This window comes from Physella acuta, unplaced genomic scaffold (genome assembly GCF_028476545.2).
Source record: "Physella acuta isolate Inbredline_101_S28 unplaced genomic scaffold, ASM2847654v3 ptg001055l, whole genome shotgun sequence".
Classification (NCBI taxonomy): domain Eukaryota; kingdom Metazoa; phylum Mollusca; class Gastropoda; family Physidae; genus Physella; species Physella acuta.
This window is the reverse complement of record NW_026732572.1, coordinates 483,950-508,244: the sequence shown is the minus strand read 5'-3', so window position 1 is coordinate 508,244 and position 24,295 is coordinate 483,950. Positions and strand designations below refer to the sequence as shown.

General features: G+C 36.7%; 2 protein-coding genes across 2 annotated transcripts; both read left to right on the top strand.

Annotated features, from left to right (window-relative positions):
* The first annotated feature begins 10,108 nt into the window (after positions 1-10,108).
* LOC131955110 (putative serine carboxypeptidase CPVL) lies at positions 10,109-11,506 on the top strand. The gene has a single exon (XM_059319085.1). It carries the CDS (start codon positions 10,109-10,111, stop codon positions 11,504-11,506), a length of 1,398 nt encoding a protein of 465 aa, XP_059175068.1.
* Positions 11,507-13,919: 2,413 nt separating this feature from the next.
* On the top strand, positions 13,920-22,960 carry LOC131955124 (uncharacterized). Its single transcript, XM_059319098.1, has 8 exons — positions 13,920-14,106; positions 16,477-16,729; positions 16,819-17,082; positions 17,318-17,467; positions 18,280-18,473; positions 18,711-18,845; positions 21,349-21,422; positions 22,743-22,960. The coding sequence occupies exons 1-8, from the start codon at positions 14,044-14,046 to the stop codon at positions 22,891-22,893; spliced, it is 1,284 nt and encodes a 427-aa protein (XP_059175081.1). The 5' UTR covers positions 13,920-14,043; the 3' UTR covers positions 22,894-22,960.
* The last annotated feature ends 1,335 nt before the right edge of the window (positions 22,961-24,295 follow it).

The window sequence follows — 24,295 nt, the reverse complement described above, 5'->3', positions numbered from 1 at the left end:
TCCGTGAATTAGTTTTTCTAAGTTATTTTGTTTGAGATTATTTGTCCTGAGATACTTTGTTCTTGAGATATTTTGTCTAAGGTATTTTGTCCATGAGATATTTTGTCTGAGATCATTTTCCGGAGATAATTTTCCTTAAGATATTTTTTCTAAGATACTTTGAGATTATTTGTCATAAAAAATCAAACGAAATCTGGTAGACCATAATGTTGTTTAACACTACCCAGCATTCCTATTGTACCGAGAGAACCACACATATGCGAGGCATTGTGGTCGTCTGCTAGAGCGCAGGGTAATTAACACAAACACACCGAGTTCGAATATGAATATTAAATCTTAACTCGTTTTTCAAAATTTCAATGCAATGTTTATGTTCGCATTCAATAGTTTTTATTACTTACTTTCTTGTTGTTTTGATACTTTTCTTTCTTTTAGAAATAGACGCATTGGTCGAGATTAGGCGGGTTGATCTTTAAAAGTCAATAAAACACAAACACACGAAACGTATAAAATGAACGAATATTTTTGCGATTAAGGAACTAGAAGCTATGGGTTTCGAACCCAAGACGTACTGGTTCGCAGACAGTGCTGCATCTATCTACAGTGACGTCTCCGGTGTCGTTGTGTATATTGTTTTATTTAGTTTATTTGCTTTAGTTCTAAAGTTTGCCCTGCTGAATACATGCCTGGCTCCTGTTGCTTGAAACTCTGAGAACGTTACACAAAAGTTTTGAAGGATTGTAGATTTATATTTCAGTATTTCTATCCAGGACTGAGAAAACAGTGTGACGGATAAAGGGGAAAAAAAGAAACCAAAATAAATAAATGTACAAGTAAATTTAACGAAAAATGATAAAATCTATGTATCTTAATATGTTGTACCTTTTCTGACTAATAGCTTTAGCTTTTAATGCCAGCATAACGAAAAAACAAGGAAATAAAAATTAAACGCTGTCAAAATGGACAATGTACTCCGATTTAGAAATCAAAAGTTACACAAGTTACAGTTGCATATATTTTGGAATAAAAGCAATCAAGTGACCGTGAACGTTATGTTGTGTATTGCTATACAGATAGAACCAATAACGAATATTTGATTCCAAATGTAACGCTGAGCTAGCCACACGAGGTTCAAACTCGACACTACTGTTTAGCGATTTTACGTTGTAATAGACGACCACGAAACCTTATGTATGGGACCATCAAATACTAAAACATATATACGTAGCTCAGTTAATAACAGGCCAAACTTCACATACACTTTATGTATGCTTTTAAAACAATGTCCAATTCTTTGATTTTATTTAAGATATGTGACCAGCATATACTACACCATGTATGCAAGATATATATGTAGCTAAGTTAATAACAGGCCAAACTTCACATACATTTTATATATGGTTTTAAAACGATGTCTAATTCTTTGATTTCATTAATTCTCAGGATACATTTGCGGCTTGGACCAAGTGAGTTCTGTTGGATGAGATCTTGGATGAAGTTTTTCGCCACATCATTAGAACGTCATCTTTTTTCCATTTTTAGTGTTGGTAATTTTGTTTTGTTTTAGCAGCTCAATTTGTGGAAAAAAGTGAATGTCTTCACCTGACTACAATACAGTTGTACCGAGTTCAAATACCAAGTTTCATACCAGATGTTTTATTTCTTTGTCATGTAATTAAGTTTATATTACATCAGTATTAATTAGAAATAAATGTAATTTGTAAAAAAAAATATATTACTCTGTTGTATGTTACAATCGTTTTGATATTTTATATATTACTGCTATGGTATGATTCAAACAGAATTGTCTAATTGATGTTTTGAAATAAGAAAAAGGCATCACAATTATTCCGCGGAATTTATCGCACTTGCGATAAAAGTGTGTGAACTGTGAAGTAGGTAAAGTAGAGCTTAACTCTAAAAGTAAAATAAAAACTTAATTTAAGATATCTAATATCCAGCAGACACGTTTATGATGTGTTGTCAAACGGTCACGTGAGTTGTTGGGGAACTAATTTTGGGCGCACCGGTAGACATCAATGCATTACTTTCTGTATATAGTTTATATAACTGTTTTGTTTCACTTTAAAATTTCTCTCTTTTAATGAATTTCCTGGATTATATTTATTTGCACCTGAGATGTGTGTGTGTGTGTGGGGGGGTGATCGCGTGACGTATACTGCAAGTAAATCACTACTCACCAATATTGAGAATATACAAAAAAAATAATCAGCGTAAACAAGAACTAAGGGACGGCATGGACGAATGGTAGAACATACGACTGCTAACCCGAAATTCATGAGTTCGAATACCGAGTTCGTGTGCTAGAATGTTCCTGAGACCACCCAGCTCTGATCGGTACCTGACTCACGTTAGGGAAAGTAAAGGCGGCTGGGCAGAGTGCTGACCACTACACTTTGATGTATGTAAGTTTAATCAGCTTCTTCTTCTTCGTTTTTAAATTTTGGTGTTGGAATGGATCCCCTCCAACACAATTAAGGATACGTGTCAACTGGTTATGCGCCATTGAGGCCATTGACTCCGATTTCAGCATGCTTTTATTTTTGAATTTGCTTCCATAGCCTTTGTCCAACCAAGAACAAACTACAAGGCAGCAGTTGTTTAATTTTGGAGTTGTCTCTCCTAGAAGAGTGGCTGTCCCCAGCTAACGAGCCTCGTCTGCCCGAGATCGGCTGAAGCGTAACGAACACGTTTCTTATTTAGGATCAGGTGGACCTGACACCCCCCCCCCCCCCCCCCCACTGTCAGGGTCGGAGCCGAGTCACCAGAGTGGTCTCGATAGCCAAACGTTATCTTGTATTTTCTACACAGTTGTATTTTCTACACACTTGTATTTTCTACACACTTGTATTTTCTACACACTTGTATTTTCTACACACTTGTATTTTCTACACACTTGTATTTTCTACACACTTGTACTTTCTACACACTTGTATTTTCTACACACTTGTATTTTCTACACACTTGTATTTTCTACACACTTGTATTTTCTACACACTTGTATTTTCTACACACTTGTATTTTCTACACACTTGTATTTTCTACACACTTGTATTTTCTTCACACTTGTATTTTCTACACACTTGTATTTTCTACACACTTGTATTTTCTACACACTTGTATTTTCTACACACTTGTATTTTCTACACACTTGTATTTTCTACACACTTGTATTTTCTACTTACCTGTATTTTCTACACACTTGTATTTTCTGCACACTTGTATTTTCTACACACTTGTATTTTCTGCACACTTGTATTTTCTACACACTTGTATTTTCTACACACTTGTATTTTCTACACACTTGTATTTTCTACTTACCTGTATTTTCTACACACTTGTATTTTCTACACACTTGTATTTTCTACACACTTGTATTTTCTGCACACTTGTATTTTCTACACACTTGTATTTTCTACACACTTGTATTTTCTACACACTTGTATTTTCTACACACTTGTATTTTCTACACACTTGTATTTTCTACACACTTGTATTTTCTACACACTTGTATTTTCTACACACTTGTATTTTCTACACACTTGTATTTTCTACACACTTGTATTGTCTACACACTTGTATTTTCTACACACTTGTATTTTCTACACACTTGTATTTTCTACACACTTTTGGATTTTAGTAGTTTTTCCATATTGCTTCATAACTCTTCATATATCAAAATCAGATGTTATTGGGGGGGGGGGGAATGTATACGTTGCTATATGAATATATTTGCTTACTACTCCTATAACTAACACCCCAACTATAAACATGCGATGAGGACGGGAACACTCTTAATTTCCGACGAAACTAAGTTAACGATATCAACAACTTCGATCATGAAATAGAATTAACTCTATTATCAAATACTAATACTAAACGAGCTAGAACTACACAACAAAAATTTACAACACGTCCTTCTCCTACTATGGCTAACCCCCAACTGTCTTCACTCCTGCGTCCTGCGTCATCGGTAACATTGTCGCATCACGCCCACGTCACACTAACGCTACAAATATTTTACTAAACACGCGCACATACTCTCGAACCAAATCGTCTAACGTCAAGTTTACACCATCCTAATTAGTCTCTACCAGTCTAGTCTTATTTTATCTATCTGCGCCCTACGCTATGACATCTGGGTCACAGCTTAACTCTGATTAGAATATCAGTTAACCCTTTGTAAACATATCATTATTATGATTATTAGAATGATTTACCAGTGACATGAGATATGATTTGATACGTCCAAGAATGTCTAGTGACTTCATCAGGCTTGTAAGTCAAAATCTGAGTGCACTCTGTGTACCAAGTATAAAAGTTGATTGGAAGCATCAACAAAGAACGGTAACTAGTGAGTAACTTACACTAAAAATAATATTAGTTATCTTTCTTAATTCAGTGTGTTCCAGTAAAATTCATTGTGCGAGCGATATTATCGTTGTTGTGTTAAAGTCGATGTATTTCTAAGCAAAATATAAATATTCAAATCTTCATTTTGGTTACATTGATCGATAAATATATTTTTAAATCTGATGATTGCAAATATTATAAGGTAGTCATATAAATTGACAACCCACACTGATTGATTATAAATTGGCAACCCACACTGATTGATTGATTATAAATTGACAACCCACACTGATTAATTATAAATTGACAAATTGATAACCCATGCTGGTTGATAGAAAAACGAAATTTAAAATGTGCACCGATTCCCCAGACTAAAGGCCACTAAAAAATTTGAAGATTTATTTAGCCAGAGATTAAGTTATATTTAGGGACGTGGAGGGGGGGGGGGTGGGGTAAGTCTAGCTCGTTCTAAGTTAACATTTGAACGTTTCTAATCGTGTTCTGTCATTGAATTTAAAACTGGAAGCACAAGATGCTGATAAAAACAGTTTATAGTTATGTTGTGACATGGCATTTTAGATTTTACAAGGTTTAGCTCTCACTTTAAAACACAATTTTAGTTAAAGTGCAACTACGTTGATAATAATAATAATAAAATAATAATAATAATAAAAAAATAATTAAAAAAACCCAACCCTTAACTTAAGTTGGCAAACTTATATGTCTGTCAGTTTGTCAGTCTATCAATTTGTCCGCCAGTCCGTACGCACCCTGCCTACCTGCCTGCCTGTCTGTTTGTTGGTCCGTCAATGTCAATTACAATGTCAATGTCAATGTCAATGTCAATGTCAATGTCAATGTCAATGTCAATGTCAATGTCAATGTCAATGTCAATGTCAATGTCAATGTCAATGTCAATGTCAATGTCAATGTCAATGTCAATGTCAATGTCAATGTCAATGTCAATGTCAATGTCAATGTCAATGTCAATGTCAATGTCAATGTCAATGTCAATGGCAATGGCAATGGCAATGGCAATGGCAATGGCAATGTCAATGTCAATGTCTATGTCTATGTCTATGTCTATGTCTATGTCTATGTCTATGTCTATGTCTATGTCTATGTCTATGTCTATGTCTATGTCTATGTCTATGTCTATGTCTATGTCTATGTCTATGTCTATGTCTATGTCTATGTCTATGTTTACGTCTACGTCTACGTCTACGTCTACGTCTACGTCTACGTCTACGTCTACGTCTTCGTCTACGTCTATGTCTATGTCTATGTCTATGTCTATGTCTTTGTCTATGTCTATGTCTATGTCTATGTCTTTGTCTATGTCTATGTCTATGTCTATGTCTATGTCTATGTCTATGTCTATGTCTATGTCTATGTCTATGTCTATGTCTATGTCTATGGCTATGTCTATGTATATGTCTATGTCTATGTCTATGTCTATGTCTATGTCTATGTCTATGTCTATGTCTATGTCTATGTCTATGTCTATGTCTATGTCCCTGTCTATGTCTATGTCTATGTCTATGTCTATGTCTATGTCTATGTCTATGTCTATGTCTATGTCTATGTCTATGTCTATGTCTATGTCTATGTCTATGTCTATGTCTATGTCTATGTCTATGTCTATGTCTATGTCTATGTCTATGTCTATGTCTATGTCTATGTCTATGTCTATGTCTATGTCTATGTCTATGTCTATGTCTATGTCTATGTCTATGTCTATGTCTATGTCTATGTCTATGTCTATGTCTATGTCTATGTCTGTGTCTATGTCTATGTCTGTGTCTGTGTCTGTGTCTGTGTCTGTGTCTGTGTCTGTGTCTGTGTCTGTGTCTGTGTCTGTGTCTGTGTCTGTGTCTGTGTCTGTGTCTGTGTCTGTGTCTGTGTCTGTGTCTGTGTCTGTGTCTGTGTCTGTGTCTGTGTCTGTGTCTGTGTCTATGTCTATGTCTATGTCTATGTCTATGTCTATGTCCCTGTCTATGTCTATGTCCATGTCAATGTCAATGTCAATGTCAATGTATATGTCCATGTCCATGTCCATGTCCATGTCCATGTCCATGTCCATGTCCATGTCCATGTCCATGTCCATGTCCAAGTCCATGTCCATGTCTATGTCTATGTCTATGTCTCCTATCACCCTGTCTCCCTGTCTCCCTGTCTCCCTGTCTCCCTGTTTCCCTGTCTCTCTGTCTCTCTGTATCTCTGTCCGTCTGTCTGTCTGCAATCTTCCTTACTGTTATATAAGAATAAACGAGAAAGTTTAGGCGAGATTACTCCCGGTTCATTCATTGTTTTCTATTCGCCTAAGACATGACATTTTACAAGCGATTATTGGCCTTTCCCTGAAATCTCCTGCTATTATATTAATGTGCTCATCATTTGAGATAATAGCGAGAACTGGTGCAGATTTACATTTGGGGCTGTTTTATTTCCTCTCTCATATCGCCTTGTTCATAGAAAATAAAACGTTTTATTGCTGTTTTCGAATTGGAAGCCTTAGTTTTTTATTATACGTTCGGAGGGGGGGGGGGAATTAAAGTGAGTATGAGAAAGGTGAACGGGACCGTTATGTGATATGATTTGTGTTAGTATAATTAAAGAGGGAAAGGCTTTTTCCTGAAATAACTAGATGCATATGTAGGAGGTGCTGCTTATGGAGAAAATTATTCCAACTGGGTACTTTACTATTTATTTTAAAAATAAGTTCTCATGCATTGAAAACAAATTCAACAAAAAAACCCATTAAATCGCAAGTCGATAATTTCTTTGCCTTATTTATTATATTTTTAATACAGTTATAGCTTTGTTATTTAAATTAGAGTCTAATGATAATTATTATTTCCATAAAATATAAACAATAGTCACATTTTATGATTTTGTTTGGTGTTGAATAGTACATTTTTAAAACAATACAAAGATTTCTATTTTGTTGTATGACTATTGAGTTTTTATATGTATTTATAAAAACAATGGGAATGAGCTCAAGGTTATGTCCCTTGATAAATTTGTAAAATTAATTTTCACGTTTTCATATATCCTCATGCAGCCAGTTATGGGACTTTTAACAAAAAACCTACGCCTCACCAGTAAGGCAAAGCTGATTTTGTAATACTAGCCTGCATCACGTACACACCAATCTGCACCTGCTAAATTAGATTTAATAGGGAAACAGAACAAGCCAATTATCATATAAACTATCTTCACTATCTTAATGGGTTTCCACACATCTGCATTACAACTGGACTATACATTATGTTATCTATAAAGCAAACTTAATTCTTTTATTTTTGGATTAGCAGTCATCGGTTATTTACCAATCTTGATCACGCGTTGTTGTATCTTCTGAAGCATTTTTTTTACTGCTAACTACTTAGTCTTGAGTTCACATCACGTGACAGAGTTTGAAGGCCGTCCCTGAGTCTACGAGACGGGTACCGGCACAGCGCTTATCACATATTTTACCCCATCACATGACGTAATAAAGCATTATTGTTTTTTTTTTCCATTGACATTCGCACTGACAAATCACAAACTACACACAAGCAACCCCTTCCCCCAAATCAACTTTCTCAACAAAAATACCTAACCGTCTCAACTCCGTTCCCAATTTCTCTCTCTCTCTCTCTCTCTCTCTCTCGTGTGTATCAACAGCCCTAATATCCCTAACATCCCTAATATCCCTTCTTCCTTCCACCCCCCCTCCCCCCAGTCTCCTCTTCTTCAAAAATATTTTAGACAGCTAGGCTTGACTTTAATGTGAATGTTAATTAGGAAATCTAATGTTCAATAAATAAAAAGTAAAGTATTACAGCTGATTGTTCGTGAAGACCTTGAACAGTAAGACGGGACCAAAGCTCTTTTAATTAATATCTCCAACTGATGAATTTAAATTCTTTAAAATTGTTAAAAAGCACAACTGTCTATAGACGAACATTAAAAATGTAGCTCATGAAAAGTCTTTTTTTACTTATAATATAGGCTACTTTCAAACATCATGAAAAGTGAGATATTGTTAAAACTAATTTAAATATTATGCTTACCGTTTAATCAGTATAAGGGTCTACTAATATGTATATGACACACCTTATTCTGTATAACTTGTGTACTACATTCTGCGACAGACAACAAATACTGTGGTCACATGTAGCATCTGTTTTGCTGAATAAATACAAACTTCCTAAGCCCATTCGTTTTCAATGTATGTGAAGATTGTTCCTAAAAAATGATGGGGCGTTGTATTTGTATAAGGTCTACCCTCTACCGTTACACTCGTAAAGGGTGGCCCTATAGCACTGTGGCCAATTTAAGTGTTACATAAAATGTGCACGATCCCCCAGTTAATAGATAATCGTCCTAAATGTGCTTGATTACCACAATTACGGTTTCGTATATAATTGCTCGTGCAATATGTGGACATAATGCACACACCAAATCACGTGCCGTTTTTTTGGATTGTGTATATAAACCGTGATAACATTCAGTTGGATACAGGAAGGAATAGATTGGCAAGTCGCCGTAAATAACCGTAAAAGAGCGACAGATTTGTAAGTTATGTTTTTTTTTTAATTGTTGTACAACGCAGTGTGTTTTTAGCCTGCTCTTGACTGGACTGGCGTGGTCGTGTGGTAGAGTGCACGGTGGCTGACCCGAAAGACTCGAGTTTGGATCTCGGACTTGAGTCTGTAGGATGTCCCTGAGTCAACCCAGTTCTATTGGGTACTTAACTCACAATATGGAAAGTAAAAGCAGTTAGGCATAGTGCTGATCACACCATCCCTTCATATGCCGTAGTAATAAAAACGGGCGAGCTCTTCTTCATCTTGCATATGGGTCGTCTTGTTCGAAAGGTGAAAGCTACTTTATTTCTTGACCGTATACATTCCATAGTTTCACAAGCGTCATATAAGTGAAACATTTGTTTTTGTAAAATACAAAAGGGTGTTTCAACTGAGTAGAACAATGGCTTGTTTTTTTTATATAAAGATAGTAGTAAGAAAACTAAAATAATAAATTTGATATAAAGATAGATGACTGAATACATTCGATATAAAGATAGATGACTGAATAAATTTGATATAAAGATAGTTGTAAAAAAACTAAAACAATAAATTTAATATACAGATAGATGACTGAAACATTACATTTGATACAAAAATAGATGACTGAAACAATAAATTTGATACAAAGATAGATAACTGAAACAATAAATTTGATACAAAGATAGATAACTGAAACAATAAATTTGATACAAAGATAGAGGACTGATACAATAAATTTGATACAAAGATAGATAACTGAAACAATAAATTTGATACAAAGATAGATGACTGAAACAATAAATTTGATACAAAGATAGATGACTGAAACATTACATTTGATACAAAGATAGATGACTGAACAATAAATTTGATACAAAGATAGATGACTGAACAATAAATTTGATACAAAGATAGATGACTGAACAATAAATTTGATACAAAGATAGATGACTGAACAATAAATTTGATACAAAGATAGATGACTGAGCAATAAATTTGATACAAAGATAGATGACTGAAACATTACATTTGATACAAAGATAGATGACTGAAACAATAAATTTGATACAAAGATAAATGACTGAGACAATAAATTTGATACAAAGATAGATGACTGAAACAATAAATCTGATAAAGACAGTTGCCGTAGAAAGAAACCAATCACTTCTATCTTTACTATGTCTTCTCAGGCGAAGAAAATGTTTCGACGCCAGCTCTTGAGCTACGTCGCACTGCTGATGATCCCACCCGCATCAGCTCTAACCCACCCAGAGCAAATCACGCTGGCGCCGCCTCTGATGCTGTCCCCTTTAATCTGCAAGGGCCAGATCCAGCTCGCCCAGGAACAAAGTCTGGTAAAAGACGAGAAACATCTCATCCCTCACAGCCACGCAGGGTTCATCACTGTGGACGAGAAACTCGGAAACCATTTGTTTTTCTGGTTCTTTCCTTCAACTTCCGGACCCGAATCCCCGCTTGTAGTGTGGCTGAATGGGGGACCGGGAAATCCGTCTTCGTTGGGTTTGTTAAATGAAAACGGGCCTATTCGACCCTTGAACGATTCGTACGCGAGCAGAATCATTTCATGGACACAGACAATGTCAATGTTGTATATAGACAACCCCGTCGGCGTCGGCTACAGCTATTCAGACAGTGGGGTCTCAGGGTATCGAAAAGACCAAGATGGCTATTCTAAAGATCTGTATGAGTTTATAGAACAGTTTTATCTTTTATTTCCCGAATATCTGAACCGAGATTTGTACATCGGTGGTAAATCTTATGCTGGAAATTACGTCCTGGCATTTGCGCATCGTCTGCATCTAGAAATCAAAGCAGGAAGATCGATAATTCGATTAGCAGGTATTTATATTGGAGGTCCAAGCTTTGATTTGCACAACCAAGCTTTAGCATCGACAGACTATTGGCTTGCGACCGGGGCCATCTCAAAGAAACAAGCTACGGAACAGAAAAGACGTGTTGTTGAATTGTTTGAGGAGTTCAAACAAAATCAGTTTAACTTTAGATCAACAGATGAGCTATACCCACGCTTAATTGTTCATAAGGGTCGGGTTTTTTACAACTTCGCGAACAACTACTATTCTGGTGAACCACAGGTCCAAACGTTTGCCGAAGTCGAGGGACTTATGAACAGCATCCCCATGAGGAACCTTGTCCACGTCGGAGACCGCGAGTATTTATTCATCGATTCTCCTGTAGGGAGTTACCTGGTCCAAGATTTTATGAGCAGTTCAACATCCAAACTGGCAACTCTGTTGGAGGAGAAGTACAAAGTTTTGATCTACACCGGTGACTTGGACGCTCTGATCAGCCCTGCGATGGTAGACGCAGCCTTGCTGTCTATGAAGTGGTCCAGACGGCAGGAATACCAGGACTCGAAGCGGTCGGTTTGGTGGGGCGGCAATGGAAATGACGAGCTGTTCGGGTTCTATTCCAGGGTTGGCAACCTCTGCCAGGTTGTCATTAAAGGCGCCGGACACTCCGCAGGTCATGATCAGCCCGGGAGGGTGTTTGAAATGATGAACCTCTTCCTTCAGCAAGGCTGTATCGGCGTGTGAGGAAATCACAAGACCGTCTGAATCAGCGAGTGATGGAATAATACAACAATGACAACAGAAATAAGAACCAATTAAATAGTTAAAATAAAAAGTATTAGTTTAAAATATAAATAAAAAAGATAAATTAAGTAAAACTTGTTTTCTGTTTTTTTTTATCTTTAAGAATAAATAAATAAGCGATATTAATCTCTTTAATCAATAACAAAGTTATTTAATTAAATTCTTGAGCAAAATGTGGTTAATAGTAGAAACGCACAGACATATAACAAGTGTGAAAAACATATTTACACATTAATCAATATGGACTCTGTTTACTTCAAGCTTACTTTGAGTTTGAATAGAGGTTCAAGCAGTAGATAGTCCCTGAGTTCACCCAGCTCACATTAGGGAAAGTAAAGGCGGCTGGGCTTAGTGCTGACCACAGTATCTACTCATATACTGAGATCTCAGAAACAGGTGAACTCTACTTCGCTTGCCTCGTGAACCGTCAGGTTCAAAACGGGAACTTACTTCAAGCCACTCCTCAGCATCACCAGATAAGAAATAAAATTAAAATTTGTTCAACACAGGGAAGCATCAGAAGATTAAATTATTAAAATAGTTTGAAGCTTGATCTGCAATAGATGACAGCTGGTTAGTAACACTATAAATGGTATGTAGTTAAATGGATTACAACTAACCATTGTGAAACTGGGTTGCCCGCTTTTAAAAACCTCCCTATTTTGTCACTATTTAAATTTTAAAAAAAACCGGGAGTGATCTCCCCTAAACTTTCTCGAATATTCATATTTAACACTACGGGGGATGGTAACTCGGGATATAGACAATATTTTAAATTAATTTTTAATTATTTAAACTTTTTATTATAGAATAGAATATCGTAGAAAAAGGAATTGAACAACAAGTGAACGCCAAATAAAATGTGTATAATAGTGCGGGATATTAGTACTTTATAAATTCACATGCGTTTTTTGAGAAATCGGAAATAGCGTACATTACTACTTCCGGTCTACGGAAATTACAATTTGAAAGAAGGCAGAGAATTAAATCTTTTAATTACATGTGAAATTTCATTTATCTATCTGAAATAGTACTCAAGTTATAGGCTTTTGAAAAATTCAAAGTAGAAAAAGTACCACTTCGGTTATCGGAAATCGCTCAAAAGTTGATACGGATCTACGATTTTGATAAAATACTTATATATGAAATTTCATCAACCTAGCTGTAACGGTACTCAAGTAATCGTGTTTACACACACACACAGACACACACACACACACAGATACACAGACATACGGACAAGATTGCAAAATTATGTTTTTCCGTATCAGTGAGGTGTAAAACGTCGATTTTTTGCACGATTACAATACTTTCTCTATACTACGTATATATGAGAAAGTAAAAAGTATATAGGCTACATGTGTTGTAGTGTGAAAGATAGGCAAACGTTCAAACCACTTCCATGACTTATTTCCCTTCTTTAAATAGTTAAATATGTGTGTTCTTAAGAAACTTTAAATAGATTTGCACCGAACAAATTAAAAAGCAATTACTTCTCTTAATTAATATTTTAAAGAAACATAATAAATAATTTATAATAGTATAAAGGAAATGTATTAAAAACTAATAATCTAAATACAAAAAAAAACCTTTAAAATAAACATAAGGCGAGAAACCATTATAGATACAAAGCTTTCATGTTTCATATTCTTTTGACCGACAGTTTAGCAAAAATTATGTCAGAAAAAAAAAATTAATGGCACTCACACAAATGATGTGTTGTTGTAACATGTTTTAATTAAAAATAAAATCTAAGAATTTATAATTTTTTCAAATTTCGAGCAAGCCCGTATTGAGTATTCTATGTTTGTACTTTCGTATTTTGTAAGATATACATTGTTTGTGTATAGGAAAAGGCCTATAATATATATATATATATATATATATATATATTGGGCCCAAAATAAATTTTTGCGGGGTAGCCCAATTTATCTAGTTCCGCCACTGCACAGAAAACGTAATTTAAATCTATAAAAATTAATCAATTTATCTAATTCAAACAATTTTAAGTCACATTGCATTGTCACCAAGTCTTGACCCACGTGTCAAGGTTGAATGCAATAGTTGTAAAAGAAGTGGTCAACATGTCGCTGGTCAACTACGACCCGTAGAGCTCCGAAGCCGTTAATTATATTGTAAAGGGAAAAAAAACAAGAATAATAATCAAACACAAATAGATTTTTTAAAAAATGTAATAAATATAACTCATATTTTTATCCTAATCTAATAACCTCCAAAATCATTAAGGAATTCAAATTGAAGTTTTAGATTCGAAAGTGCTTACATTTAAATAATTCGATAAACGTCATCAAACATTGTGTAGCGCATCACTTTCAACATCCTGTAAACAATATGGCGTGTATGTAGGGTATTTTATTATTAGTCTATCTTTCCTTGAACCTTGGTTCTTATTAACATCTAGATTATATATAAATAATATAATAATAAAGGAAACTGCCCCAGCCCTACAGGGCGACATGCCGTTGTTTAAACTTCTCAAAAGAGCTGCTGCAGTATTTGTTGGCGGTTTGGCTAAACAGGTAAAGACAAGTTCTCTAGTGTCGTATACTCACGTCCTATAATGTCCCATACTAACAGTTTATGCATTGGTAGGTTGGCCATAGTCATAACTTCCACCTTATAAACAGGTACTGAAGTGACTACCAATTTTGATCAGAGCACTTTGATCATTATATTTTTACACGGCTAAAAGTATATCAATCGTGTCTTAAAACAGCAGTAAAAAAATACGAAACTTTAATGCTTTATGAATCATTTTAAAATATGATTATGAACAGATTTTAAAAATATGATTATGCGTAAAATACTGATGTTTTCATTGAGCCTATGTTTAACCCGAAGTTTAACTTTGGTAAGACAAACACACTGGTTGGCTGTGATAGTTTAAGTATTTCTGAAAAACCCTTTGTAATGAGTTTTACTTACATCTGTGCCGATAAATGATTGTTAATTAATTTTCAACTTTTTAAAAACATATGATCTAGCAATGCTATGTTTTGTTTAGATAATTGTGTTAGGTTTTTAAAATGTTTTGTTGAGTGAACGAAAATTCTAAAAAGAGCACATGCGTCGAATCTTCAGTAAAAGTCCGACATAAGCATTAAAATCACATTTTATAATCACATCTAATACTATAATAGACCATGTGCGCACTTCTCTCTCTCTCTCTCTCTGTCCGCAAAATATTTTCGCCGGACATCACTTCAGAAACTGCAGCGATATATGAAGAACTTTTTACGGACTTTTGTTCAAAATAATATGTTAAATGTTTTAAATGTATAACCACAATTTTATTTAAAGAAGAAAAATAAAAAATAAATGCGTATTCGAATGTAGAGAAACAGTATTATTTATGCAACCGGAAAAGTGTATAAAATTGGGACAAGAACGCATTTAACAATGACGTCGCTTATTGTTTACACTAAAACACTAAAACAAGAGCACGAAACTGATGACGTCATCTTCCGAGTTTAGAATTTTAAAAAATGAACTATTTCATTCAAATATGATTTAGAGCTATGTACGCTATGAAATGTAGACTACACAATACGATATTCTCGGCCTAAACTTAAAAAAATGATTTTATCTATTTGTATTCTAGATCTAGAGATTCTAGATCTAGACTAGATCTAAATCTACGCAAAAACTACACTTAGACGCTACGTCGCTAAGATCTATTCTAGATCTAGATTTAGACTCTATCTACTTTTTCAGGACTTAAATTTTTTGTAGAAATCTGTGTTTGTTTAGCAATGAAACTGGCTAATTTTGGGTAAAAAAAATAATTTGAAAAAATAGGCATATTCGTGTAAGTTATTTTTTTAAACACTTCTTTTATTCTCCATATTTTGAAAGGTACCTAATTAACTGAGATGATAGTGTACTTGATATCAGACAGGTGGTGCTGGATCGAGACACACCAAGTCAAACCTATTTTTTTATTTTTATTTTTTTTATATGTAACTCTTCCTATTTTAGACTATAAAGAAATGAACTACTTTGAAAATCTTTGTTTATCTATGCAATTTGCTAATCTCTATAATATATGAAGCAAAGTTGTTGGGTGGCCGTCATCGGGCACTTCCCGGCGCCGCAGTCGCTTCAAATTTGACAGGATCTTGCCTTGGGGCGACAGAACACGGGGGCCGGTGCCGGTTGCCCTAAATGTCTAGAGAGGGTCAAAACAGACCCCGGGGTCGGCGTGGTCGAGTCGGTAAAGCTCATGGTTGCTAAACCGAAAAGTCTCTAGTTCGAACCCTTGGGCAGATGAGGCTCGTTAGCTGGGGACAGCCACTCTTCTAGGAGAGACAACTCCAAAATTAAACAACTGCTGCCTTGTAGTTAGTTCTTGGTTGGACAAAGGCTATGGAAGCAAATCCAAAAAGAAAAGCAGGCTGAAATCGGAGTCAATGGCCTCAATGGCGCATAACCAGTTGACACGTAACGCTTAATTGTGTTGGAGGTGTGGTCGAGTCGGCAAAAAGTTCATGGTTGATAAATTCGAATAAAGTCTCGAGTTCAAACCCACTGGCAGATAAATCTCGATCCCCTTCAACACTAATAATTAAGAACGAAGAAGAAGAAAGAAGAAAACAGACCTCGACTGACCGGCGCCTTATATGAGCTATAAATCGAAAAAAAATTGTCCACGTAGGAACCTCTTCATAACTCCTGAGGTCGTAGACCGACCCTCGGGCGAATTAATTAAGCATTCAAATTCTCAATGTTTTTGAAAGCCTAAGCGAAGCTGGGCAGCATGCCTAGTTCTCTTAGAAAACATCACACGATTCTAAATGCAATCTGCGAGACATTTTTACGTTGAAGACCATTAGGCACATATTGTTTAGACTTTCATACTTTCAGAGATTTAACAAACAACACAATTTCAGCCTGACTGGAGCCACCTGCCGTTCGTGGTCCTGGTGAAAGTCTTCCTTTATCTGAACAACAGCGACAAGTACCACGCCGCCCTAACTTGCAAGTCATGGCTCAGTCCACTATCATTGCCATCCGTGTGGCAGTCCGGAGATTTTGTTTTTGATACAAGCAGTGACCACAAGGCGATCAGGTTTGTGAAAATGACTGGAAAAACGTTACGTCACATTCGTGCAGAATGTAGAGCAGGCGATTTCGATTTTTGGGGTAAGTCACACAAAAAGTGTTGGAAATGTGCGTCTATGTACGAACAAGTCAACAACAAATGTACATGTGTACTCTTTTGGTATTTTAAGGAAAGAGAAGCACCGCATCCAGTACCTCGAAGGTGTACCAATTTCTAGCCAACTTATTGAATTCAAGAAACAATCAAATTTTGACATTCAAGCTAATCAATCTATACAGTTTAGAAATTGATGGTCAATCAAGATCATTTTCAGAGGTCGCTCAACTCTTGACCAAAGTTTTGGAAGAACAACAACAGCTTCGTGTACTTGACCTCAGCAATAGCCAAAAGTCTGTCGAAAACTGTCTCAATGATTATCTTACCGTTAAGCAAGGTTAGTCTATGGCTAGTCTAACATCGGGTGTTTAAAAGACGTCGTATGTTTCCAAGACCAGACGTTGGATGTTTCCAAGACAGTGGACAGTGTTTGTCTTTAGGTAGATCTATTTGTGAGTGTATCTAGTCAAGAAGGGGATGGTGGGCTAAGCATTATTATACTTCTCAAGAATCTCCTAGCATGATTAAACTATTAAACAATAAAATTGGAAACTTTGTTTATATATTTCAAGGTATGAAACTGTTGACTGCTGCTGGTAAAAACTGCGCCAACACGCTTAAGATACTTATGATCGCCAGGCTGGTTATCATTATTATCAAAGATGAATTGGGTCTTCTTCCACAATTTCGAAGCGCCATCTCTGGTTTCAGCAAATTGTCATGTTTGTTGAACTATGTCATTTTTCATTTAAAGGAATAGTTTAATTTTGTCCCCTCTTGTACATTTTAAAAACAAGTAAATTAATAATACTTTCAGTAATAAACAAACATTCGTTTTATTATGAAGTAGTATGCTAGCTAATATTTACGGTTATAAATATACATGGAAGTGAGCACTGGTTATCTCTAGTGTTTCCTCACTAGCTATTTAGTCTGGATAGTAGACACTCTTCAGTGTAGAAGTTTTAAAATGAAATTGACCTGCCAGCTTTGGTAAAAAGCTAGACCACCCAACTCTAACAAGAACTTGACCACATAGCTCTGATAAGATCATGACCACATAGCTAAGATAAGCTGTTAACTACACATCACTGACAAGAACTTGACCACATAGCTCTGATAAGATCATGACCACATAGCTAAGATAAGCTGTTAACTACACATCACTGACAAGAACTTGACCACATAGCTCTGATAAGATCATGACCACATAGCTAAGATGTTAACTACACATCACTGACAAGAACTTGACCACATAGCTCTGATAAGATCATGACCACATAGCTAAGATAAGCTGTTAACTACACATCACTGACAAGAACTTGACCACATAGCTCTGATAAGATCATGACCACATAGCTAAGATAAGCTGTTAACTACACATCACTGACAAGAACTTGAACACCTAGGTCTTATAAGAACATGATTGCTCAGTTGTCTTAAGACTGACGCTATACGTCCGTAATATATAACATATTTTATTATCTAGTAAACTCACCATATGTCACATAACAAGAGACATTTTGACTTTCAGACCTGGACATTAGCTACGGCTATTTAAATGATGACCTGTTGCTAAGCTTAGCCACGACAAGTAGCCTGAAGGTGATCACAATTCGATCAGAAAAAATCCCAAAGTTAGAAAGTGGAACAACTCCTTCAGCATGGGAGAAGCTTACAGCGGCATGTCCGGAGCTCAGAACCCTGTTTTTCATCAAACCCAAATATGTGAGCTTATGTTTAACAAAATGCAGAAATACTTTCAGTATAACAATATTTTATAAACAGCAAAAGAAATATAAATATAAATTTAATTTTGATATTTAATTGGTAAACTTTTAACACACTGACAACTTTACTATAGTAGCTAAACAAACTGCTACGTTATGCTTATTATTTTAGTAATAATTATAATTTAATACAGAAGTGTAAAGTCTTGAAACTAACTCAGAAACTCTCATTTAGGAGTCCTACTTCCAAGACGCGACAACAATTCTCACACCATCCATGCCGCTCTATCTAGTCCAGTGGAGAGCTGGCAGTGTCATCGCTATAGAGAACATAGAAAAGTTCTTTCAATATGTGGCACAGAACTTTCAGGTGAAGGGGATGGGAGTGACGGGGGTAGTAGTCAAACTAGTTGTTTTTACAAGCTTTTATTTAACTCACTTCCTCTGTCTGTCGTCAGTCGTCACTCTGTCGTCAGTCTAGATCGAAACGCCGGAGCGAAATTGCAGACACTTCTACTTGACAGATACTGTTCTTAATTTGTACGTGGGTCAATACATGAAGGCAATGCATCGTGACATTAAATTTGACTTAATTGGATGCCAAATTAATTTTTTTATAAATTCATTTAAATTTGGACTGAATTAGTAGGCTTTCTATTCACACGCGTCATCGCAATGGTTTTTAGCGCGTCATCACGTTCAATAGCTGCGCAATGGTTTTTAGTCATGACACTCTATTGACTATTGTAAATACAAACATGTAAAGTACTAAAAAAATTCAGAAAAAAACGTTTTAATAACAAGCTTTTATTAGTCATGTACCTCTTATGTAAATAAAAACATGTAAGATTCTAACATTTTTTTCATAAAAACGTTTTAATAACAAGCTTTTAAGTAATAAGGCACTAAAAAGTAGAAAATAAATTATACACTACTATTTAAATAACTATAAAGAAAAGCGTGGATCTATTGGCAAATATTAGTAAAGGTATCCAATAGTTACTAAAGAGACCCACGCTTTTCTTTAAAGTTATTTAAATAGTAATGAATAATTTATTTTCTACTTTTTAGTGCATTATTACATAAAATCTTGCTATTAAAACGTTTTTTATGAAATTTGTTTACGGGTTTGTATTTAGCTAAAAAACGTGCTCGAATTAGAAAAACACACAAATTTGTTTAAAGTACCGAGTCATTGTCCATTCAGAAAATTTGTTTGCGCGGAGTCAGCGTTAAGCTAACTAATTGAGACCAATGGAGCTTTAATAAAATGGTGACCCGTCAAAAGAGCGCACGACAAAAGAGCGCCGACATAAGAGCGCAGACAAAAGAGCGCCGACATAAGAGCGCCGACATAAGAGCGCATCAATTTGCCGACAAAAGAGCGCCGACATAAGAGCGCAAACTAAAAATCGAAAAACCATATTTAATAAATAGGAACAAGAAAATTAACTCAGATCAAACGTCATCGTTTGAAGCTAACTCTTTATTGTTTCATTAAAAAACTAATTGTTCAGTTTCTTTTTAACTAGAAAACTGATATAATTAACATGAAGTCGAATTATTCAAAACGCAAAGTAGTAACACATACAAAGATTTTAGGCCTTTGTTAGGCCTAAAGTGAGAATATAAACTGAAATGAAATGTAACAAAATGAAAATAAGTTCAGATTAATAAAATGTTTCTTTATAGTTGCATTTATAAAGCTAAGTTGTGGGCTATACCCCGTAGGTAGTCCATCATTGAATCATTAGCATAGGTTGAAGCAATTGTCTGCAATCTTCGGTTCAGCTGAACATATTTGTTCTTTGAAGCTTCTGGTTGATTAACTCCAGCAAGATGACGTTCCAGTTCGTTTTCGATGTGATCTTGTTCCAGACGAAACTGGTTGATCAATTTAAAGACGGAAGGATGATTGCAATCTACCGTTTGTTGGAATGCGCGATGCCATGCCTCGACTGAGTTGTTTGTACGTGGTAGATTTTCAGAGACACGATTATGGACATTCCAAATAGCAAGAGCGAAGCGTGGGTCACCTCGGTGGTTTCTCCTTCGCCTCCCTATGTAACTATCCTCCCAATAATCTACCAGTGGCATAATTTCTACAGGACTAGCTTCTACTAAATGCTCGAATGCAGTACAGACATCATTGACAGGAACAAAACTTAAGGCAAGCAGCATCTTCACTGCCATTCGACATTCCTCGTTGTCGTGATACAGTTGCGATAAGCCTAAATCTTGCACTTTTCTGGCTTGATTTTTCCACCCCTTCAACCGCCCGCTTTCGTATAGCCGAGAAACGACTTTCGCTGCTTCGTTTTTAGCTGGATCAGGAGCGTGATTGTGTTCCGATGATGACAGAACAACATCGTTCATCATTTTCATCCGTCCTCGGCAGCCATCTTTCTTGCAGCATCTCCATGTCGTACTTCCATCAGCATTTACTCTGTCCTTTCGATATCTGTAGCCTTCGACCAAAATAATTACCTTCCCTTTCTGTGATTCGATCTTCTCCATGTTACTTGGGCTAGAAATATTTTCAAACTGCATTTATACCATATCAACCACAATATATAAATAAACACATGTCGTTTTATCGTGCCGCCGATTTTTTAATGCCATATTTGTTTAGCTTACAACATGTGTTTTTATAATTGACCGCGCTCTTTTGTCGGCGCTCTTATGTCGGCGCTCTTTTGTCTGCGCTCTTATGTCTGCGCTCTTTTGTCTGCGCTCTTATGTCTGCGCTCTTTTGTCGGCGCTCTTTTGTCTGCGCTCTTATGTCGGCGCTCTTTTGTCGTGCGCTCTTTTGACGGGGTGCCTAATAAAATAATACTCGTTATTTGTACTCATATAATCGTCTGTGTTTACAGCAAACTTTACACCATCTAGAGTTTCAAACTGGTGTCCGCCTAGACATGAAACGCTTTAAAGTTTTGTTCAAAAGGTAGGTGAACTGTCTTGTTCTTGTATTTGTTTTGAAACTATTTAATATATGTTTTTTTGTTTCAAAATGTATTACATGTTAGCTATGTAAGGAGTATAATATATTGCCTACGGTGTAGCAAGATTATATGCACAAATTCTAATAAATGTATATGAAATGTTGGAAATGTTTTTTAAATTAAGTAATTATTCTATGAGATATTCGTATAATAGTAAGGTAATGGTTAAAGTAGAGTCAGGTACCCATCAGAGCTGTGTGGACTAGACTCAGGTACCCATCATAGCTGTGTGGACTAGAGTCAGGTACCCATCAGAGCTGGGTGGACTAGAGTCAGGTACCCATCAGAGCTGGGTGGACTAGAGTCAGGTACCCATCAGAGCTGTGTGGACTAGAGTCAGGTACCCATCATAGCTGTGTGGACTAGAGTCAGGTACACATCATAGCTGTGTGGACTAGAGTCAGGTACCCATCAGAGCTGTGTGGACTAGAGTCAGGTACCCATCAGAGCTGTGTGGACTAGAGTCAGGTACCCATCATAGCTGTGTGGACTAGAGTCAGGTACCCATCATAGCTGTGTGGACTAGAGTCAGGTAGCCATCATAGCTGTGTGGACTACAGTCAGGTACCCATCATAGCTGTGTGGACTAGAGTCAGGTACCCATCATAGCTGTGTGGACTAGAGTCAGGTACCCATCATAGCTGTGTGGACTAGAGTCAGGTACCCATCATAGCTGTGTGGACTACAGTCAGGTACCCATCAGAGCTGTGTGAACTAGAGTCAGGTACCCATCATAGCTGTGTGGACTAGAGTCAAGTACCCATCATAGCTGTGTGGACTAGAGTCAGGTACCCATCATAGCTGTGTGGACTAGAGTCAGGTACCCATCATAGCTGTGTGGACTAGAGTCAGGTAGCCATCATAGCTGTGTGGACTACAGTCAGGTACCCATCATAGCTGTGTGGACTAGAGTCAGGTACCCATCATAGCTGTGTGGACTACAGTCAGGTACCCATCATAGCTGTGTGGACTAGAGTCAGGTACGCATTAGAGCTGGGCGGACTCAGGAATGTTTAAGAACCCCGAGTCAGGACGCTCCGAGTCAGGACGCTCCGAGTCAGGACGCTCTGAGTCAGGACGCTCCGAGTCAGGACGCTCCGAGTCAGGACGCTCCGAGTCAGGACGCTCCGAGTCAGGGTTAGAACAGTGCTTGTCAATAGCACATGTACAACAGCTCTGTAGCTGTAATACGACGTAAGGTTATGATGTGTGTCATACATGTATGTTATGTTTTAATTTATGTGCTACCTGTGTATCCACAGTTTACAGCCGTGCACAAATCTGGACACCTTGTCGCTAGGCTTGACCTTTGATGTGAGTGATAACGTAGAGATGTACATGCTGGCCATCAGAGCTGCCATGAGGCGATGTCTATCGTCATGTGACCTCACACTGAACGTTCAAAATGAATAAAACTGGTCAGTCTGACACGGCTGGTGAGTTCAGGAGAGTTCACCATGTTGGACCGGTTCGCGAATGTTTTTTTTTTATAGGTAGTAAAACAATGTTGTGCACATTCGTTTCTGATTTTTTCATTTCCTCTGAAAAATACATTCGTTTAATTATACGATTTAAAACTTGAAAGGAGCGTTATATGAAGAAATTGTTTTGGATTTATGAAAAGGTCACGTGACGCTGGTTTTGGTGGTTTTTTGATACCTTAAAGATCTATAGCATGGAAGCAAGCTGTTCTACAATAATAGAATGGAGGTCCATATGACTGTGATTATAGCATGAAGTTAGAACTATCGTCATTGTCATGGTCTCGGTCGTGGTTAGATGGGAGGGTGTCTCCAGCTATGGAGTTGTCCCAAGCTATCGAGCTTTAGAACGTCTACACTCACCTCTTCACCCCCCCCCCCCCCCCGCCAAACGAAATCAGATTTTTATAGAAAATATATACTTTTACCAGTGTCATCCCCATCCACGGAGAATTAAATCCGTCCCCGCGAAAATTTCAACTTCCCCAGCATCCCCCCACCCCCGAGCAAAACAAAGTCTGAAAGAAACACTGTCTGCATGATTTAGGTTTAGCGACCTCAGATAAACTGAAGTGGTACATTACGCGATTTCAGTGTTTTTTTTTATCGTTCCCATAATTTGAGTACCGCTTTATTTCGGTAGACCGAATTTTATTCAAATTGTAATAAAATCTTATTATTTTGATTCTATAAAGTCTTAAGTGATTTCAGATTACCGAAAGTCGTAGGACCTACTTTACGCTTTCTATGATTTCTGCAAAAAAAAAGCTAGAAAGTACTAATTTTCCACTGCTTGTGTTTAGTTATTGGTGCGTAATTATTTCTTTCTACTTGTAACATGCTGTATTATTGTGTACGAGCCGGCCCGCGGCATAACATACGCCGCTATTTAGTTGTTGTTTTTTCTACTTTTCAGTAATTCATAATTTGTGAATTCGACAGTACCAACGCTGCCACTGAAAATATTTCTTTAAAACATTATAAATAGCTCGTTAAGGACCATAACCCCCCCCCCCCCCCTTTTCTTCCCCCTATCCCCCCGCCCCCTACGTTTAAAATCGTTTCAAACTAAATTATCTGCCCCTAATAGTCGTCACTAAACTCGGCTCTGCTTGTAAACATTTAGAGTGAACACAGCTCACTAAGACCATGTAAGGGTGGGGGTGGTAGGGAGCGCGTTTACAGCTTGTTTTCAAGCGGCTCCCAGAAGAGAATTATATATATAGATTGTGTTTCGAGTGAATCGAGTGTGGCAGTTGAATATCTGGCCAACTTAATTGGTATGAGATCAACTATTGTGTTTCTTGCCTTTTGGATATCGCTCACTGACTGGA

What these genes read in the sequence shown, in the direction of transcription:
- LOC131955124 (XM_059319098.1), top strand. Translation starts at nt 14,044, where the DNA reads ATGCCGTTGTTTAAACTTCTCAAAAGAGCTGCTGCAGTATTTGTTGGC. An exon ending in TTATCTTACCGTTAAGCAAG is followed by an intron (nt 17,083 to 17,317) that starts GTTAGTCTATGG and finishes ATATATTTCAAG; the next exon opens with GTATGAAACTGTTGACTGCT. An exon ending in TTTAAAGTTTTGTTCAAAAG is followed by an intron (nt 21,423 to 22,742) that starts GTAGGTGAACTG and finishes GTGTATCCACAG; the next exon opens with TTTACAGCCGTGCACAAATC.
- LOC131955110 (XM_059319085.1), top strand. Translation starts at nt 10,109, where the DNA reads ATGTCTTCTCAGGCGAAGAAAATGTTTCGACGCCAGCTCTTGAGCTAC.